General features: G+C 44.7%; 1 protein-coding gene and 1 non-coding gene across 2 annotated transcripts in view; both read right to left on the minus strand.

The window, feature by feature from the left end:
- The window catches only part of Dhx33 (DEAH-box helicase 33), an 18364-nt gene extending 5663 nt beyond the window's left edge, over window positions 1–12701 (minus strand). Inside the window, exons 1-10 of the mRNA XM_028785965.1 lie at window positions 12336–12701; window positions 9840–10000; window positions 8923–9150; window positions 8571–8741; window positions 5040–5225; window positions 4274–4385; window positions 3043–3202; window positions 2816–2904; window positions 1852–1979; window positions 1291–1494 (exon numbers count right to left, since the gene is read on the minus strand). Of these exons, the coding sequence (XP_028641798.1) occupies window positions 1291–1494; window positions 1852–1979; window positions 2816–2904; window positions 3043–3202; window positions 4274–4385; window positions 5040–5225; window positions 8571–8741; window positions 8923–9150; window positions 9840–10000; window positions 12336–12597 (1701 nt within the window). The 5' untranslated portion in view covers window positions 12598–12701. The remainder of the gene's footprint in view (window positions 1–1290; window positions 1495–1851; window positions 1980–2815; window positions 2905–3042; window positions 3203–4273; window positions 4386–5039; window positions 5226–8570; window positions 8742–8922; window positions 9151–9839; window positions 10001–12335) is intronic.
- LOC114637706 lies at window positions 5880–5988 on the minus strand. Its single transcript, XR_003713779.1, has one exon. It is a non-coding gene; the product is annotated as a U6 spliceosomal RNA (small nuclear RNA).
- Window positions 12702–16084: the final 3383 nt, after the last annotated feature.

Genomic DNA, 16084 nt, shown 5'->3' on the forward strand with positions numbered 1-16084 from the left:
CCAACCCAACCCAACCCAACCCAACCCAACCCAACCCAACCCAACCCCCACTTAAAATAGCTAAGCATAGTAGCACATGCCATTAATCCTAGCAGTTGATAGGAATAAGCAGGCATACATAGGAAATTCAGCCTAAATAGGAAAATTCCATGCCTTGGAGTTACATAGTGAGAACCTGTTTTAAAAACAAAACAAATTTTAAAAACAAAGGGGCTGGAGAGACAGTCAAGGATTAACCCTGCCCACTCTTCCAGAGGACCAGGCCCAATTCCTAGCACTCATACAGCAGCTTACAACCATCCCTGGGAATCTGACACCTTCTTCCAGCCTTCGCAAGAACAGCAAGCACGTGGTGCCTAGATACTCAAAAAGGCAAACACACACACACACACACACACACACACACACAAAATCTGGAAAATGACTAGGTTTAAATAAGGCCAAAAAGACGGAGCCCCATGACTGAATCCCCATCGGCCCCTAATTAGCAGAAGAGGAAGAGTCCAGACACACTGCCTTTCTCTTGCTGTGTGATGCTATGTTCTATCTTCTATCTTCAAGCACCAGATAAGACCTCTAAGTCTGCCCAGCAGTGGTGGCCTTTAATCCCAACACTTGGGAGGCAGAGGCAGGCGGATGTCTAAGTTCAAGGCTAGCCTGGTCTACAAAGTGAGTTCCAGGACAGCCAGGACTACACAGAGAAACCCTGTCTCGAAAAACCAAAAAAAAAAAAAAAAAAAAAAAAGACCTCTAAGTCTTACCAGTCTGGAACGTGAGACAAAAGAAATCTCTTTTCTTTATAAAATGGCCTTCCTCAAGTATTTCTTTACAGTAATGAAAAATGGGCTGGAGCTGGGTGTAGCAGCACATGCCTTTAATCGCAGTACTGGGGTGGCAGGGGCAGGTGGGTATCTGTTCATTCAAGGCTAGCCTCCAGGCCAGCCAGGAACACAAGAGAGCCCTCGTACCTTTCCCCACTCCTCCTAAAAAGGGGATAATTCTAGTGGCTAAGATAGTCTTTAATTACTCAATTAACCTGTCCACAGAATCTATTAAACACAAAAACAAACACCTGAAATAACATTTCTAGTGATGTCCCAGCACTTACGTGTGTGTGTGTGTGTGTGTGTGTGTGTGTGTGTGTGAGAGAGAGAGAGAGAGAGAGAGAGAGAGAGAGAAAGGAAGAGAGACAGAGACAAAGACAGACAAACAGACAGAGACTCTTTAAGACGATTTGGCCATAAAAAGACATACTTAAAAGCCCAGGCCTGAGGCCTGAGGGAGGCTCACCTTATTCCCCCCAATGTTTTTGAAGGTTCGGTAGATATTGAGCAGGGTGATGTGATCCCCTTCACTGGATATGAACTTCTTCCGGACACTCTGCACCTCATCTCTCCGGGCAGGAGGGTTGTAAAGGACACTGTCCACAGACAGCAGGGAGACTATGGTCAGAATCTCTTCTGTACAGTGGAATTTGGAGGACAGGAGGATAGTCTGGAAAGTCAAATTTAAAATGGATGTGTCAAGTTTCCTACCTTCTGAATAGTGTTTCTGTATACTCTCTTGCAGCTTCCCTTAAAGGAGTATGGTGTCTTTAAGACCATAATGCTGTGTCAATGCCATTCATGTCTTTGTAAAACAGAAAGATGCCATCCCCACAAGACTCCAAATCTTTGTGGGTAGGGTTGTGACTGACGTCTGAGTCTCACACACAACCCGAGTCAGCACTGTACAGAGGAGGGTGATGTGCAGTTTTGAGAGAACAAGTAAGGTTAGTTCAGAAGCACTGGGCTTAGGCATGTCCTAACCTGTAAAGCAGAGAAAAGGCAATGAGGAGGAGGGGTCATTTACTTTGGCAAATTTGGGCTCTAAAGGAAATGCTGCCATCTTTCTTCCAATTGGAGTCAGGGTAAGCTGGTCATCCTTATGTTCAAGAGCACCTAACAGGTCCAGTTGGGCAATGGCCGCCTCGATGTGATCTACAGAAACAGAGACATAAAAAGGAGCCAGAAGTCCAAAACAGGAAGAAGATGCAGCTAGTTGAGTGCTTCCGGCTCTACAAACACCAGGACCACCCACCATTGTCCTCACACTGTTCTAAGCCTAGTGACACACCAAAGAGCAAAAGATGTATAAAATAGTCATGAGAGAGCAGTTACCAAGAGGGGGTATGGGCGGTAATGGCTAGGCAGAGGTCCAGGGGCTTGGCTTCCATGGTGTGGGTAGTGTCACACAGATGTTGGCTATGTTACCATTATACTTGATATTTATTATTCCTTTCTAGGAATTAAAAAAAAATACAGTGTAGAACTGTATCCTATGTGCAGTTTGTGTTCTTAAAGATTTATACATTCGCACTTCCACAGACTTTTGCATAGAAAAGAGCCAGAAAATGTCTCTTTGGAAGAAGAACTGAGTTGAGGTTCAGAGTGCGACCTGGGTCACCTATTGACAGTTTACCCTCTTGATTTACAACTGCATTTCCTTAAAGAAGAGGGAAATAGCACAGTGATTACCAACAAAGGGCAGGAAGCAGTCAAATCCCAGTTTAATGCAAAGAGATATGATGTCTTTGCCCTTTCGCTGGACTTCAGGAGCATCCACGGACGCCTAACGATGGTGTTCCCTGTCTCTGCACAATGGCACTGTAACATGCAACCTACACTGCATGACGAGTGAAATCAAATCAGCAAAAGAGCAGGACCAATTTTTTTTTCTTTTTTTCCACTCAAGGTACTTTTCCTGGGTAAGAACTCCTTTGTATTATCTGCCTGCCTGCCTGCCTGCCCGCCCGCCCGCCCGCCTGCCATTTTACCTGGAGATGGTTTGGACATGAAGTCAAAGGTGAGCACATTTGGAACTTTCATTGCTAGAAGCTGAAGTATCACACTTGCCAGGTTACACCTATGAAGGAAGAAATGAGGGTCATTTGTTTGTCCCTGACTCCACTGAGTCAAAAACTGCCCCCCAGAAAGCATTAGTGAAAGCTTCAGCCCAGGAGAGAGCAGGATGCATGACAGTGCAGGTGCAACCTGGACCTACCTCTGGATCTCTGGCACCGTCATCTTCTCAAACTTCTCAAACTCATCTTCAGTGTAGAGTCGGTAGCAGATGCCACTGTCCTCTCGTCCAGCTCTGCCTGTGCGCTGCCAGGCCTGTGTCTTTGATACTCGCTGTACAGCTAGTACCTCAAGACCACTGTCTGCAGGGAGAAAAGGCCATGAGTGCTTTGCTTCATCACATAAGCAAACTGTTTCTAGAGTGCTGGCAAGAAGAAATGATGCTGAGTACCACTGAGTGTTTCTGTAACACAGGGGTCAGGGAAAACTCGAGGCTAAACAAGAAAGCACAAACCCAGGTTGCTCAGTCACTTTAAACCTCATGGTGAAATTGAACTCTGTAACAATGAGCCATGTGTGAAATGTTAAGAAACATATCACAACACCCTCTGCAAGCAAGGGAGCAGGAGAATGGCTTTAGAAATTCGGGCTTACATCATAGGATGGCCAAGTATCCCTGCTGCCTGGCACTGAGGGTTTCTTGGGGATTTTGGTGCTGAGATAGTTTCTAGCTAAATGAAAAGGCTGGCCATATATCAGCCAATGATGGCAGGGTTCTTTATCCTCCCTCCAAGTTCTATAAGAAAATAGATCATGTGACATTTATTTCCCTGAAGTAAAAGACATCAATTCACTCAAGAACAGAAATATTTTGTGCCAGGAACTAGAGACCTACACTTTGCCACCATGTCGTGAAACACCTCCAGTGTTTAGTAGACAATGCCAATTAAATATTGGGTAGCTATAATAATTGCAGCAGCCCCAATTCCTCTGCAGACTAAAGCAAGGTATGAATCAGAAATGTGTAAAGCTGACTTCAAGCCAGCTTGACCCTTGCAAGAGACAGCCAGTGCTTCCCTCTGTGCTTGCTACTCCAGCCCAGAGCGCCTGTCTCCTTCCTGGGAAACCTCAAAGTACACAGCAGACACATTTCAGTGGCCCTTCGAGAGTCTGTGACCAATGCCAGTGCATTCTCAGCCAGCTTCCAGTGGGCTTTCAGACCTCAGTCCAGGCCCTGATCTGTCCTTCTCAGGTTCTCTACAACTGAGTTCTTCGTTCTCTGACTTCTTGCCTCATCAGGTCTCCAACTGTTTCTGTCATTTGAATCTTAGCTCCTCACAAACATGAGATGTTTAGTTGGGAGGAATTGGTGGGGTTACAGTTGTAACCGCTGGTCACTGTACAGGAAACATTCATGAGCTCCAGTTTCTCACCAGGGTTATACTTCTTTGCTTTAACCATGCCCGTGTCAACTACATATTTTATTCCTGTAATGGTTATGGAGGTTTCAGCGATGTTGGTTGAAATGATCACTTTGCGATAGCCCTAAAAGGAAGAAGAGAACCAAAAAGCCGTATGACTCACATGATTTGGAAGTTGAAGACATTCTCACCATGCATTTCCACAACCTGCTTATGATCAAGAAAAGGTGACTTCATTGTTAATAGTAGTCATATTAATTTCAGATCTTAAACTTGGTAAGGGACAAAAGGAAAGGGAAGACATTGGTGGTTTCACTGAGGTCCTGAAGGTTAATTTAAGGCAATAATGTGTACTGGAACAAGCTAAAGATTCAAGGAGAGGAGATAGAGAGAAGTTGGAATTCTGGCCCTACTGTGTGTCTTAAACAATTCCTTCCTCTCTTCTTGGGGGCCTCGGTGTCCCTCATGGCATTCCATGAGGATGACAAGTGGCCTGTGTGAGTGGCAGCACTGTGTCTGGCACCCAACAAATGGTTTATGGGCAATGAGTTTACAGCAGTGCTTACAGAAGCCACTCATTCACCTTTCAGCCTCTATCTATACCTTTATGCCTTCCTTCCTCCTGACAACCGCTCCCCTCCTTACAGGCGCTCTCCCTCTCAGCTGACCTGGTACCTGAGGACTCCTCCTTCCACCTTCTCTGGATCATGGTACACATGGACAGATCTGACTTGATGCCCAGCGATCTGGCTGGCAGAAAGGTGACATGCTCGCTCACCTTTGGGGCCCCTTGAAAGACTCGAAGTTGCTGTGAATATGGCAGGGAGGCGTACAGAGGAAGGACGAGCATTGAAGGGCAGCCGTCGGGGAGGTGCTTTGCAATGTCTCGGCAGGTCTTGCTCATTGCTTCGATCTCCTCCTGACCAGTGAGGAACACCAGGATGTCCTGAGAAGAGGGAGCTTCCTAGAAAGAGAGTATTTATGATGGTGATATTTCCAATAGGGTTTTTATTTTCTGTTTCACTCTTTAATTATGAAGATGAAGCAAGTCTGACATTGGTATCTCCCTGGGAAAAGATCCTTACCAGCAATATACAGAGCTGCTAACATGAGAGCCAGCCAACTATGATAGGAAACCAGGTAAGGAAGTTTTGAAGGGAAACTGCTTTTGTAAGACAATACAACGAAAGGCCAATCAGAGGTAAGGGAATTCTGTATAAAAATTCTTTTAGGTTGGTGAGATGGCTCAGGGGGGGAAGAAAAGGCACTTGCTGCCAAGGCTGCTGGTCTGAGTCTGCTCCCAGGACCCATATGGTGGAGGGAAGGAAACTCCCCAAGGCTGTTCTCTGACCTCCACACAGGCACCGGGACTTGAGCACCACACCCTACCATATATACAATGAATAAATAAATGCAAAAAAGAATTTTTTTTCAGTTCACAGCTTAAAAACATGGAATGCGCCAGGCAGTGGTGGCGTACACCTTTAATCCCAGCACTTGGGAGGCAGAGGCAGGCGGATTTCTGAGTTCAAGGCCAGCCTGGTCTACAGAGTGAGTTCCAGGACAGCCAAGGGCTATACAGAGAAACCCTGTCGAACAAACAAACAAACCAACAAACCAAAACATGGAAGGATTCATGAATTTGCGTGTCATCCTTGCACAGGGCCATGCTAATCTCTGTATTTTAAAATCTCCAATTTTAGTATATGTGCTGCTGAAGCAAGCACACAAAAAATAATTTTTAAGAGCTTCTTTCCCTTCTTTTTCTTGTGAGTGTGGTGTGTACATGGAGTGTGTGTTCCCGTACTGACGTGTGGTCAGAAGACGATACCAGGTGACTTCCTTCACCTGTCTGCCCAAGGCAGGATCTCTCACTGAACTGGAAGCTTACTGTGAGCTGGCGCAGGGGTAAAGGCATTTGCTGGTCACATGAATTTGAGCCCAAGGACCCATGTAAAGGTGGGAATAGAAAACCAGCTCCATAAAGTTGTCTTTTGTGTGTGCTCTGCCCTTCCTGCAACACATACCACACACACATGTGCATACACAGTCCCCTTACACAATACACTTTTAAAATAAAATTCTAAAAAAATTCTCTTCTGAAGTTGGCTTTTGGCAACTCAAAGGAGGCAGTTCAAAGGAGGCAGGGTGGCTTTTTCTTCTCTTTCAAACATTACCAAATTGACAGTAAAAATAACTGTTTCCATCCCTTAGAAGGAAAAAAAAAATCACTGCCCTAAAATGACAAAGACGAGAGACAAGAAGGCTCAGATCAGTTTGGAAAGATGGAAGACAAGGGGGAGGGGGCTGGTTAGGGGACAGCTGCTAAGGAGATTAGTGACAAGAAATGTGGATGGAGTCTGTGGCTCAGTGTAGAGCAGGGGTCTAGCATGGGCAAGGTGTACAACAGCAGGGGGACGTTTGGCAGAGCAACTGCTCCAGGTGGAGGGCGGCACAAGTGACTGAGACAGGCTGCACACAACAAATTTCATGACTGCCACCCAAGACACAATGCAGCATGTGTCACACTGAAGGCTTGCCCAAACTGGTCAGTCCAGGAAGGGGACTGAGGGCTGCTAACAATGTATCCTCTTAATGGTGTAATTACTGACGCCAGATATAAAGACCGCTATGATACAGCTATGTTGTAAGGACGGTGAACACAGGAGGCTTGGGAAGGAGGACATCGTATTCCTGGCTTATTATTTTAAGAAATAAGCATGCAATGGCGAGTGACGACAAATCAAGAAACATTAACGTGCGTAGAACATGCGTAGAACATACGTAGAACATACGTCGGCTATTTTAAAATTCAAAAGCAACTTCCACAGCAACTGCCGAGTCTCCAGTTTTATTCCCGGCTGGAACTCACTCTGTAGACCAGGCTGGCCTCAAACTCAGAGATCTACCTGCCTTTGCTCCCAAGTGCTGGGATTAAAGGCGTGTGCTACCACTGCCAGGCTCAATTGCTGTTTTAAACTGACATTGTTAAACTAAACCATTTTTTTTTTCAGTCTAGTTCTCAAATAGCCCAGACTGAACTCAAGCTCACTACGTCGGGTAGGATGGCCCTGGACTCTTCCTCCCTATACCTTCCATCAGTGCTGCCATACAGTGTTGGGGATCAACCTCAGGGCTTCAAGCATGATAGGCCATCATTCTACAGACCGAGCTACATGCCCAGACCAACTGTTGGCTTTCTAAAACTTTGAACTACATAAGCAATACTTAGGTTAAAATAAAAATTGTTTGCCTCTAGATTTTCATAGGAAATTAATACAAAAATTAAAAAGTCTATACAAATCAAACTAAAACAATAGGATTTAATCATTCACAATCTTTTTTGTAAACATATGTTCACGTGCGTCATGCATAGAGGTCAGAAATCAAATCTTTACCCACCACTCTCCATCTTATTTTTGAGACAGGAGTTCTCACTGAATCTAGTGCTCACAAAGCTAGCCAGCCTGCCAGTTCCAGGGTTCCAATGGTCTCCATCCCTCCCTCCCTGATAATCACTGAGTTTCCGATGCACATCGCCATGACTTCATGTAGTGCTGGAGGTCTAAACCAGGTCTTCACACTTCTTTAGCAAACCCTTTACCCACTGAGCCATTCTCCAGCCTTTGATCGTTCACATGTAAACGTAAATTTTTAATAAAATTAGAAGATATTTTGCAATATCTAAAAGTTTTGGAACACCTTAGGACATGTGTGGCAGTGTATACCTGTAATTCCAGCACTCAGAAAACCTAGGCAGGAACACAACAAGCTGGAAGCCAGCCTGGGTTACATGACAAGACAAAATATACTTATACAGCATACTGGGTTGCAACATAAACTATACTTTCCCCCCACAGGTTCTGATATAAAGAAAGGCACAAGGACCACTCTTCTAACATAGAAGAGCTTTCTGGCTCAGAGGAGGATGGCTGCTGATGTTGAGTTATCTTCTTTTTTTCAGAGAAACTAAGAAAGAGGCAAAAACAGATGTAGCAAATGAGCCTTTTTAAAGGATCATTTTATCATACATATTTATCTGTGTGTGTGGCGTATGTGGAGGGCAGAGGAAAACTGCACGTTGCTTCTTCTTTTGGCCATGAGGATCCCTGGACTAGAATCAGGTCATGGCTCAGCGCCAAGCACCTTACCCTCTAGACCTCTCACTGGCCTGCAAATGAGTCTATTCTTAATGATACAATTCACAAAGCCGTCAGATTCCGTGGCTTTTCTTTCAGAGGCTAACTATTCTCACTATCAACTCTAAGGGGAAACAGAATTTGCCAGGGATTTTCCTCCCTCTCCATACCTGGTGGATCTGGAAGACTGAGACAAGAGCTGCATGCAGGTAATCCTGCTGAGGCTGTTTGGTATAGAAGATCTGGATCGGATACTGCCGACCCTCAAGGTAGAGGACAGGGGCTCCATTGAAATACTGAGAAAACAGGTCAACGTCCATGGTAGCTGACATCACAATCACCTACAGAAAATGAGGAGGAAGGGAAGTGAGCACTGGACAGCCTGTCTATAAATGCTCAAAACATGATTGAGGCCCCTGTTGCTCCCACCAGAGTGAACTTTCTCCCATGTGCCTGAAGCAGAATGGGCAGGAGAAGACACTCTGGGAAGAAAGGCATGGTCCTTAAACACTGCCCACATACTTTGAGAGGCAGTTTCCTTAGCTCCTTTCGCCTCTTCTGTGCAGTCTTCACCACTCCAAAGAGGACATCTGTGTGGATAGTCCGCTCATGAGCCTCGTCCAAAATGACACAGCTGTACTTCCGAAGCAAGGAGTCTGAAATTGCTTCACGCAGAAGCATGCCATCTGTCAGGAACTTGATCCTGGTGTCTTCTGAGGTGACATCCTCAAAGCGTACTGTATAGCCAACCTGTGAGAAAATATGACTCCTTTATTCATTCAACATTTACTGAATACCTGTTGACTATATCCAGCACTGTCCTCAGCAGTGTGGTAAACTGAGACCTACAGCACTCTGGCCACTCTCTCAGGAGTGTGGTCCATCTGTAGAGAAACAGTGTAATGAAACATCACTAAGAACTCAAAACAAACCAACAAACAAAAATGACATGCCTGAAGTCTTAAACACATAAATTAGGGGTAAAAGGTCCAGCAGGGCACTTGCCTAGTATGTGAGAGGGCCTGAGTTCAACCTCCAGCACCATGAAAGTGTTTACACACACACCTAAACCAGAGAATCCACATCTAATTTACTGAGCTTGCCAATACCTGTGAAATCAAAGCTAATAGTACTAAGAGTCACTGATCTCTCAGTGACTCTTAATAAACAGCAGCGGCTTTACTTAAAGGAAGCACGCTGCTTGACTGGGTATTGTGGCACACCCCTGCAATTCTAGCATGCAGGAGGAGGCTAAGGCAGAAGACTGAGGATTCAGGTACCAGGCCAGTCTGTGCTACGTATTGAACTTCTGAGTCAACCTAACAATGTGGGTGGGAGGTGGAGGCCAAGAAAGAACTTGTTCAGAAAAATAAAAGGGAGGAGCACAGTAGGTGGTAGTTACTTAAACAGTACTCATGTTAAGTAACACAATGAGGTACCAGCTTCCCGAGTTCAGTCCTCTTCTCATCTGAGACTCTGGTAGCAAGGGAGATGGCAGCCACTCGACGGGGCTGGGTCACAGCAATGATGCCCTGGTGGCTAATTCCCCCTTCATAGAGGTACTGTGGGATCTGAGTTGTTTTCCCAGAGCCAGTTTCCCCTAGGAGAGAACAGAAACTCTTATTCAAATGAGACTAAGGTAAACTCATCAAATAAACAGCTCAAAGTCAGGAAAAACAAAACCACTGAAGAAAATACTGAGTTGCTAAGCCTCAGGCAAATGGGCACCCAGGAACATTGCTGGTGCAGAGTCATTGCCACTGTTTCCCAAGAGGCCCAATTACATTTCAAAAACCTTTAGAATGGGCTGAGCATAGTGACATGGACATTTAACCACAGCAGATAGAGATAGGTAGATCTTTTTGAGCTCTAGGCCAGCTTGGTCTACACAGTCAGTTCCAGGACAGCCGGAGCTACATAATAGACAGACTGTCGAACAAACAAATAAACAAACAATAAAAATATGCTAAACTTTAGGATGTTTATATGGTTTGGCTCAAAATTCTACTTGCAGAAATTGAGTCTAAGAAAACAAAGGTGTTTTAATTTAATTTGCCCCATGATAGCAAAAACAAAATGAAAAACAACAAAGTAAAAAGCCCAAACAAAACTGGAAACATGTACAATAGTAGGTAACTGGTATAGTTACAACAGAAAATGAAATATGACAGTCATATATCTTGATACATACTGATACGACAAGATGTCCATTCATATATTGCTTGCCCTTTACTCTGGCTACTGCTTGCTGCTCTCTTCAAACCTTCTGACTCTGTCTGTCTACCCTATTATGGGTACAATACCTACCTGTCTTCACTAACTGACAAGTTAAGGATGAGTCAGCCTGAAAGTTCTCACCCTCCAGGCTGTACTAGTGGGCCTCATCTCTGGGATCCTTAGTGCCTGTCAATCTCTCTTCTAGCACTGATCATTCCAAAGGGTACCAAAGTACTTAAATGTTTCTGCCCTCTAATTCCAGAGGGCAGAGGTCTCTTCAGAGGCTTGAACACTGCATAGAGCAAGCACTCAATGAAGGCTGTTTCCTATATATGTCTGTTGGTATCTGAAAAAGCACCTGATTAGAGGAACTCAGGAAACTTGAACATCCTTCTTTGTTATGGCTTATCCTCTTTAATAGAAATCCTCCAGGTCTATGAGTCTTGCATTTTCTTCCAGCTCCCAGCCTGTCTCTGACTGGTCATCTTTCCAGACTCAGCTAAGGATCTCAGACGAAGAATTTGATTAGCCTGCATTTTCCTGCGGAATCCTCCACACGACCTCAGATGTAGATCAGTGTCTCTCGTGCATCTTTCCCACTCCTATTCCAAGGCAACTGACTATTGCTAAAATAAAATATGCCAGCCATACAAATACAGGGACAAAACTCACCTGGGCATCAGCTCTACCGTCCATCTTGTTCCTGTTTTTTCAGCCTATCTTCCGTCTCCATCTCCCCAAGAGCCTACTTGAGGCTCTGGGACTTTTGTTCTCCTCAGAACTCTTGGATCTTCTCAAATGTGACTACCCTCTACTCCTCTGCTACAAGTGCTTTTGCCTCCCAAGCCAGGCTTTCTCCTGTGCTAGGTGGGTTTTCCGTAACTCCTGATGCCCAGGACTCCCCATCTCTTACATTTCCTAACCTTTGATCCATTGATTCTATTCTATCTTCAGTGTCCTCTCTGCTCAGTTTGTCAAAATCTGTAAATATCTACAAGTTCCTCAGCTTCACTCGGTTGGCCAAAGCAGAACCTATTTTCACTGTCTTCATTCTTTCGATTCCTAATTACTCCCCAGTCCAATGCAGATCTGTTCCTAAAGTTCTTTTGAAAAAATTCTTAGTAGGAGCTGTAACCGATACTACACATGCAACGTGCACTCCCCCATCCCAGCAAATGTCTATTCCACTGACTGCCAGCACTCCAGTCTCTTTCTTGCTTATGACATTCCTTCAGGAACTCCTCTATCTTAAACACTGTAGCAAAGCCACTTGAAATCAGTCCCTGCCGTCGAACACTGCTGCCAAGCTCTTCTAGTACACAAGAAATTGGTCCTCGGTAACTGAATTCTTTCTGGTAGCCAGTTTCTCCATCGCTACATAGAATGACGGTCCCCAGGGACCCGGGGACCCGCACCGCAGCTGCCTCCTCAAACGCCTTAGTGGGGCCCGTTGTGCAAAGCTCTCTTAGAATCTTCAATATGCCCCCCACACCCCGTCCCGGAAGGTGAGTCTTTATCCTCAAACTCGAACAGTGTGGTCAGCGCCAGAAGGATAACTGTCCGCCTCTTTCCAGAGGTCCCTGTCCACGACTGGCACTGAAAACCTTTCAAGTTTGTTGAAGAAACCAACGCAAAGAAAGTGAGAAGTACCTAAGAAAAACTGCCCTCATAGAACCAGGGATCTAGAGCAAGGAAGGGCCACCAAAGTGGCCACTCACCGATGAGGACCGCGTTGTCCAAGTTTCGGAGCTGAGCCAATAGCTGCCCTCGCGCCCGGAAGATGGGCAGACTCCGGCGCTGCAGCTCCAGGGCCTCGCGGTAAGGACTAGCCGAAGGCTGGGCCAGCGGCGGCGTCTGCCTCCGGCCTCCTCCTGCTCCGCCGCCGCCGCCAGCCGTCAACAGCATTACTACTCGCCTCCCGGGAGGGCAGGAGCCCGGCCGGAATCTCTTGGCGGGCGGGAGGCCCGCCTCCTCCGGCATGTCGGGAGGACCGCGGCAGGAGGCAGGCACGCCGACAGCTCCGCTCAGCTGTGGACTCCAAGCGCGCACCGCCCCTTTCTCGCCACGTGCAGGCGTGTCGGGCGACCACCGATGACCTCACAGCCACCGCCTGACTTGAAGAAAGGAACTGCAATTCCCAACATGCGCTGTGGGTTTGGGTAGCATTTACATCCTGTGAGAGCAAGGCCGGAGGTGTGACCTAAAAAACGGTCCGAGTAACAACAGGGTACGATAGCTATGCGGTTCCACGGGACCTTGTTGCGTAATGACGTTGTCCTCCTAGACTCTCGTTATACCAAAGCTATTTCTTTCCAATAAAAATGAGTGTCCCATCTAGTCCTCCAACAATAGTCACGCTTTAAAGGAAGAAAATGTAGAAAGTGAAAATTTCTGAGACTAAAATTATTCGGATGCTGCAAAGAATTTTGAAAATGTTACTAGTGAGTATCTTAAATTACGGAAAGGTGAATTCTATGATTCTAATATCATGAAATTTCCTCACAAAGTGATAGGCTCAAAGAATATAAGCAGAAGAGAAAAAAAACTAAATTGAGTGGAACTAAAATTTCCCTTAACTCATGTCCCAGTCATTCCTACCAGATTCTCATTCTTTACACAGCTTTTCAGCCCTATTGAGAAACACCTTAGTCAGTGGGATTATTCACTACTCCAGCAGAAAACTTGTATATAACCAGTTCTTCCTTCCTGTTCCAATTGCAAGCTCTTAGATGCTTTGCTAATTCAACACAGAAAGACAGGCTCAAAATCAATGGTTAGCTTTGCTTTTTCGTTTTTGGAAGGGTGTGGGCATTTTATTTGAGTGTATGTTTCTGCACTACTTGCATGCAGTACTCACACAGAGGTCAAAGAGGGTGTTGGATTCCCTGGAATTGGAGTTATTGTCAGTTGTGAGCCTTCATGTGAGTATTTGGAATCCCTAGGGGACCTGGGCTAAGTTCTCTTAACTGCTGAGCCATCTTTTCTTGTACAGAACGTGGCCCCCAAGAATTCTCAACTCATGTGAAGGATATTCATCAAATTTGGTATGTGGACCTGGTTTGTTTGTTTGTTTTTTTAACAACCCCCAGATGTGGATCTGTCTGTTCTGGAATCTGGTGTGGCCTTTGGCTTTGGTCCTGTTGAGATGCTTTAAAGCCTTTTGAAGAATGTCTGGGTCCCCCATGAAACTTTACTACATCCAGGCTTACCAGGAAATTTGAGTAGGAATGGGGTTAACGACCCTCATCTTTTATAAAATCAGTCCATTCAAAATGAACCACGTCCGCTAAACTTAAGCTGTGTTAGATGGGGACATGGAACTTCTCTGTATACTTACCTAAATATGACCTTAACAAATGTATCTGGGAAGCAAAAAACAACTTCCCCAGTCCCAGATAGTTTTTATTTAGCTTCTGACAGTAAATTCGTGGTTATTAAAAAATTGTCCATGTTGGGTATGTTTAGGATGTGTATTAAGAATATATTGACTTGGGGCTGGAGACAGGGCTTGGAGTTAAGAATGCTTACTGCTCTTAGAGAGAGAACTCAAATTCTTTCCCTAACATTCATGTCAGGCAGCTCACAATCTTGTGAAACCCCAGCTCTAGAAGATCCTGCACCTCTAGCCTCAAGGTAACCCCAACTTTTGTGCACATACCTATATATACACAGAAGTACATATAATTTTAAATAGTAAAACTAAGTCTTACAAAGAATAAGTTGACATGTTTTCCATGCACCTCACCCCCACCCCCCCACCCTGTGTTGATTAAGGAAGGCAATCAAACCCCTACAAAGAAAAGTAGCTTATGTCAAGTTATGGACCCTGAGGAAATAAAATAATAGGCAGTTGCACATTCCAAGCAACCTAATGTGGGAGTATCAGATTCCTAAATTACAAGAGTCCAATAGGTCATCTAAGTGAGTGAAATCACCTCTTGGTAAGTAAAATACCTCTTTAAAAAATACATTGATAGCCGGGCAGTGGTGGCGCACACCTTTAATCCCAGCACTTGGGAGGCAGAGGCAGGCGGATTTCTGAGTTCAAGGCCAGCCTGGTCTACAGAGTGAGTTCCAGGACAGCCAGGGATACACAGAGAAACTCTGTCTCGAAAAACAAAACAAAACAAAACAAAACAAAAAGAACATTGATTTTGTGTGTATGTGTGTGTGAGAGAGACAGGAGAGAGAGGGGAAATGGAGGTCAGAGAACAAATTAGGGCAGTTGCTTCTCTCTGTCCGCTATGTGGTGGCCTAGGGATTGAACTCCAGGCTTTAGGCTTGGTGGTGTTATTACCTCTGGAGCCATCCCCCACCCCAACAGTTCCCTCATCTAGAAGCACCCACTAATCGAATATAACAGTTATCATGCAAGCCACTCTTTTTCTTTAGAACAAGAAAAGCAAAACAAAAATCTTGGTGTTTTTAAAATATTGGTTCGGAGGGGGTTTTTTGTTGTTTTGTTTTAAGGTAAAACATAACACTTCTTTCTATAAGGAACTCATTCCTGGTAACCCATTTATTCAGCAGCCTCAATGATAAAGTAATCAGAGTTGAAAACTTCAATCTCTCATTACATGTTGCTCACAAGCCTTCAGTGGCAGTCTGAAATCTGCTGCCCCTCCAAAAAAACCCTCTTGTGGTTCAGTGGCTTTCTTATTGAGAAGCTAACTCACTAAGCATTCAAAAGAATATCCTGGTTATTCCTCCAAAAGATCTGTCAGACACACTTCACTCTTATTTGAGGTAGTCAAGTCTGTACAAATAACAACCTGGTCTGATCATAACTATACCAGCTCTCGGTCACCTTGGATTGCAAAGCCACAAAATCATTGTTCTCAATCATGGTCAGTTTTGTTCCATCCTGTTTCCAGAAAGAATACTAAACCTCAGCAACTAGGTACAACTTTGGAAACATATACAGTGATTCTTTCATAATTAAAAATACAAGATAATAGTTTGCTGATCAATAAACAAAGTATTTATTCAGCACCCATGTGCCAAGCACAGTGCTAGGCACTGTGGTGGATACAAAAATTAAGACATAGTCCCTGCCCTTAAGGAGCTTACATTCTCATGAGGGAAACAAAACTAACATACATGTAGCAGCTAAGAACAGTACAAGACAATATATGATTTGGTATAAGAATTTTAGTACAGAGTTGAAGCTTCATAAGGATTTAAAGAAGACAGTGAAATAGACCTTAGTTTTAAGATTTTAGTGTCAGGGTCTTGAAAGACCGAAGAAACTTAAACCGATCTCCCTACTAGGGAGAAGTAGGAGCAAGGTTCAGAGAAAGACACAAAATAGGCATTTGATAAGGGCTAAGAAGTGACTGCAGACTTTGGAGCAGAGTGGCTTATTGAGACAAGAAAGGTTCAAGAGCTTTAATGCAAACTCAAAACAGTAAGTGGCTGAGTCATCCTGAAGAGGATGGAAGGGCAGGATCTTAGCTAACACAGATAG

Source organism: Grammomys surdaster, unplaced genomic scaffold (assembly GCF_004785775.1).
Source record: "Grammomys surdaster isolate TR1022 unplaced genomic scaffold, NIH_TR_1.0 125368, whole genome shotgun sequence".
NCBI classification, from domain to species: domain Eukaryota; kingdom Metazoa; phylum Chordata; class Mammalia; order Rodentia; family Muridae; genus Grammomys; species Grammomys surdaster.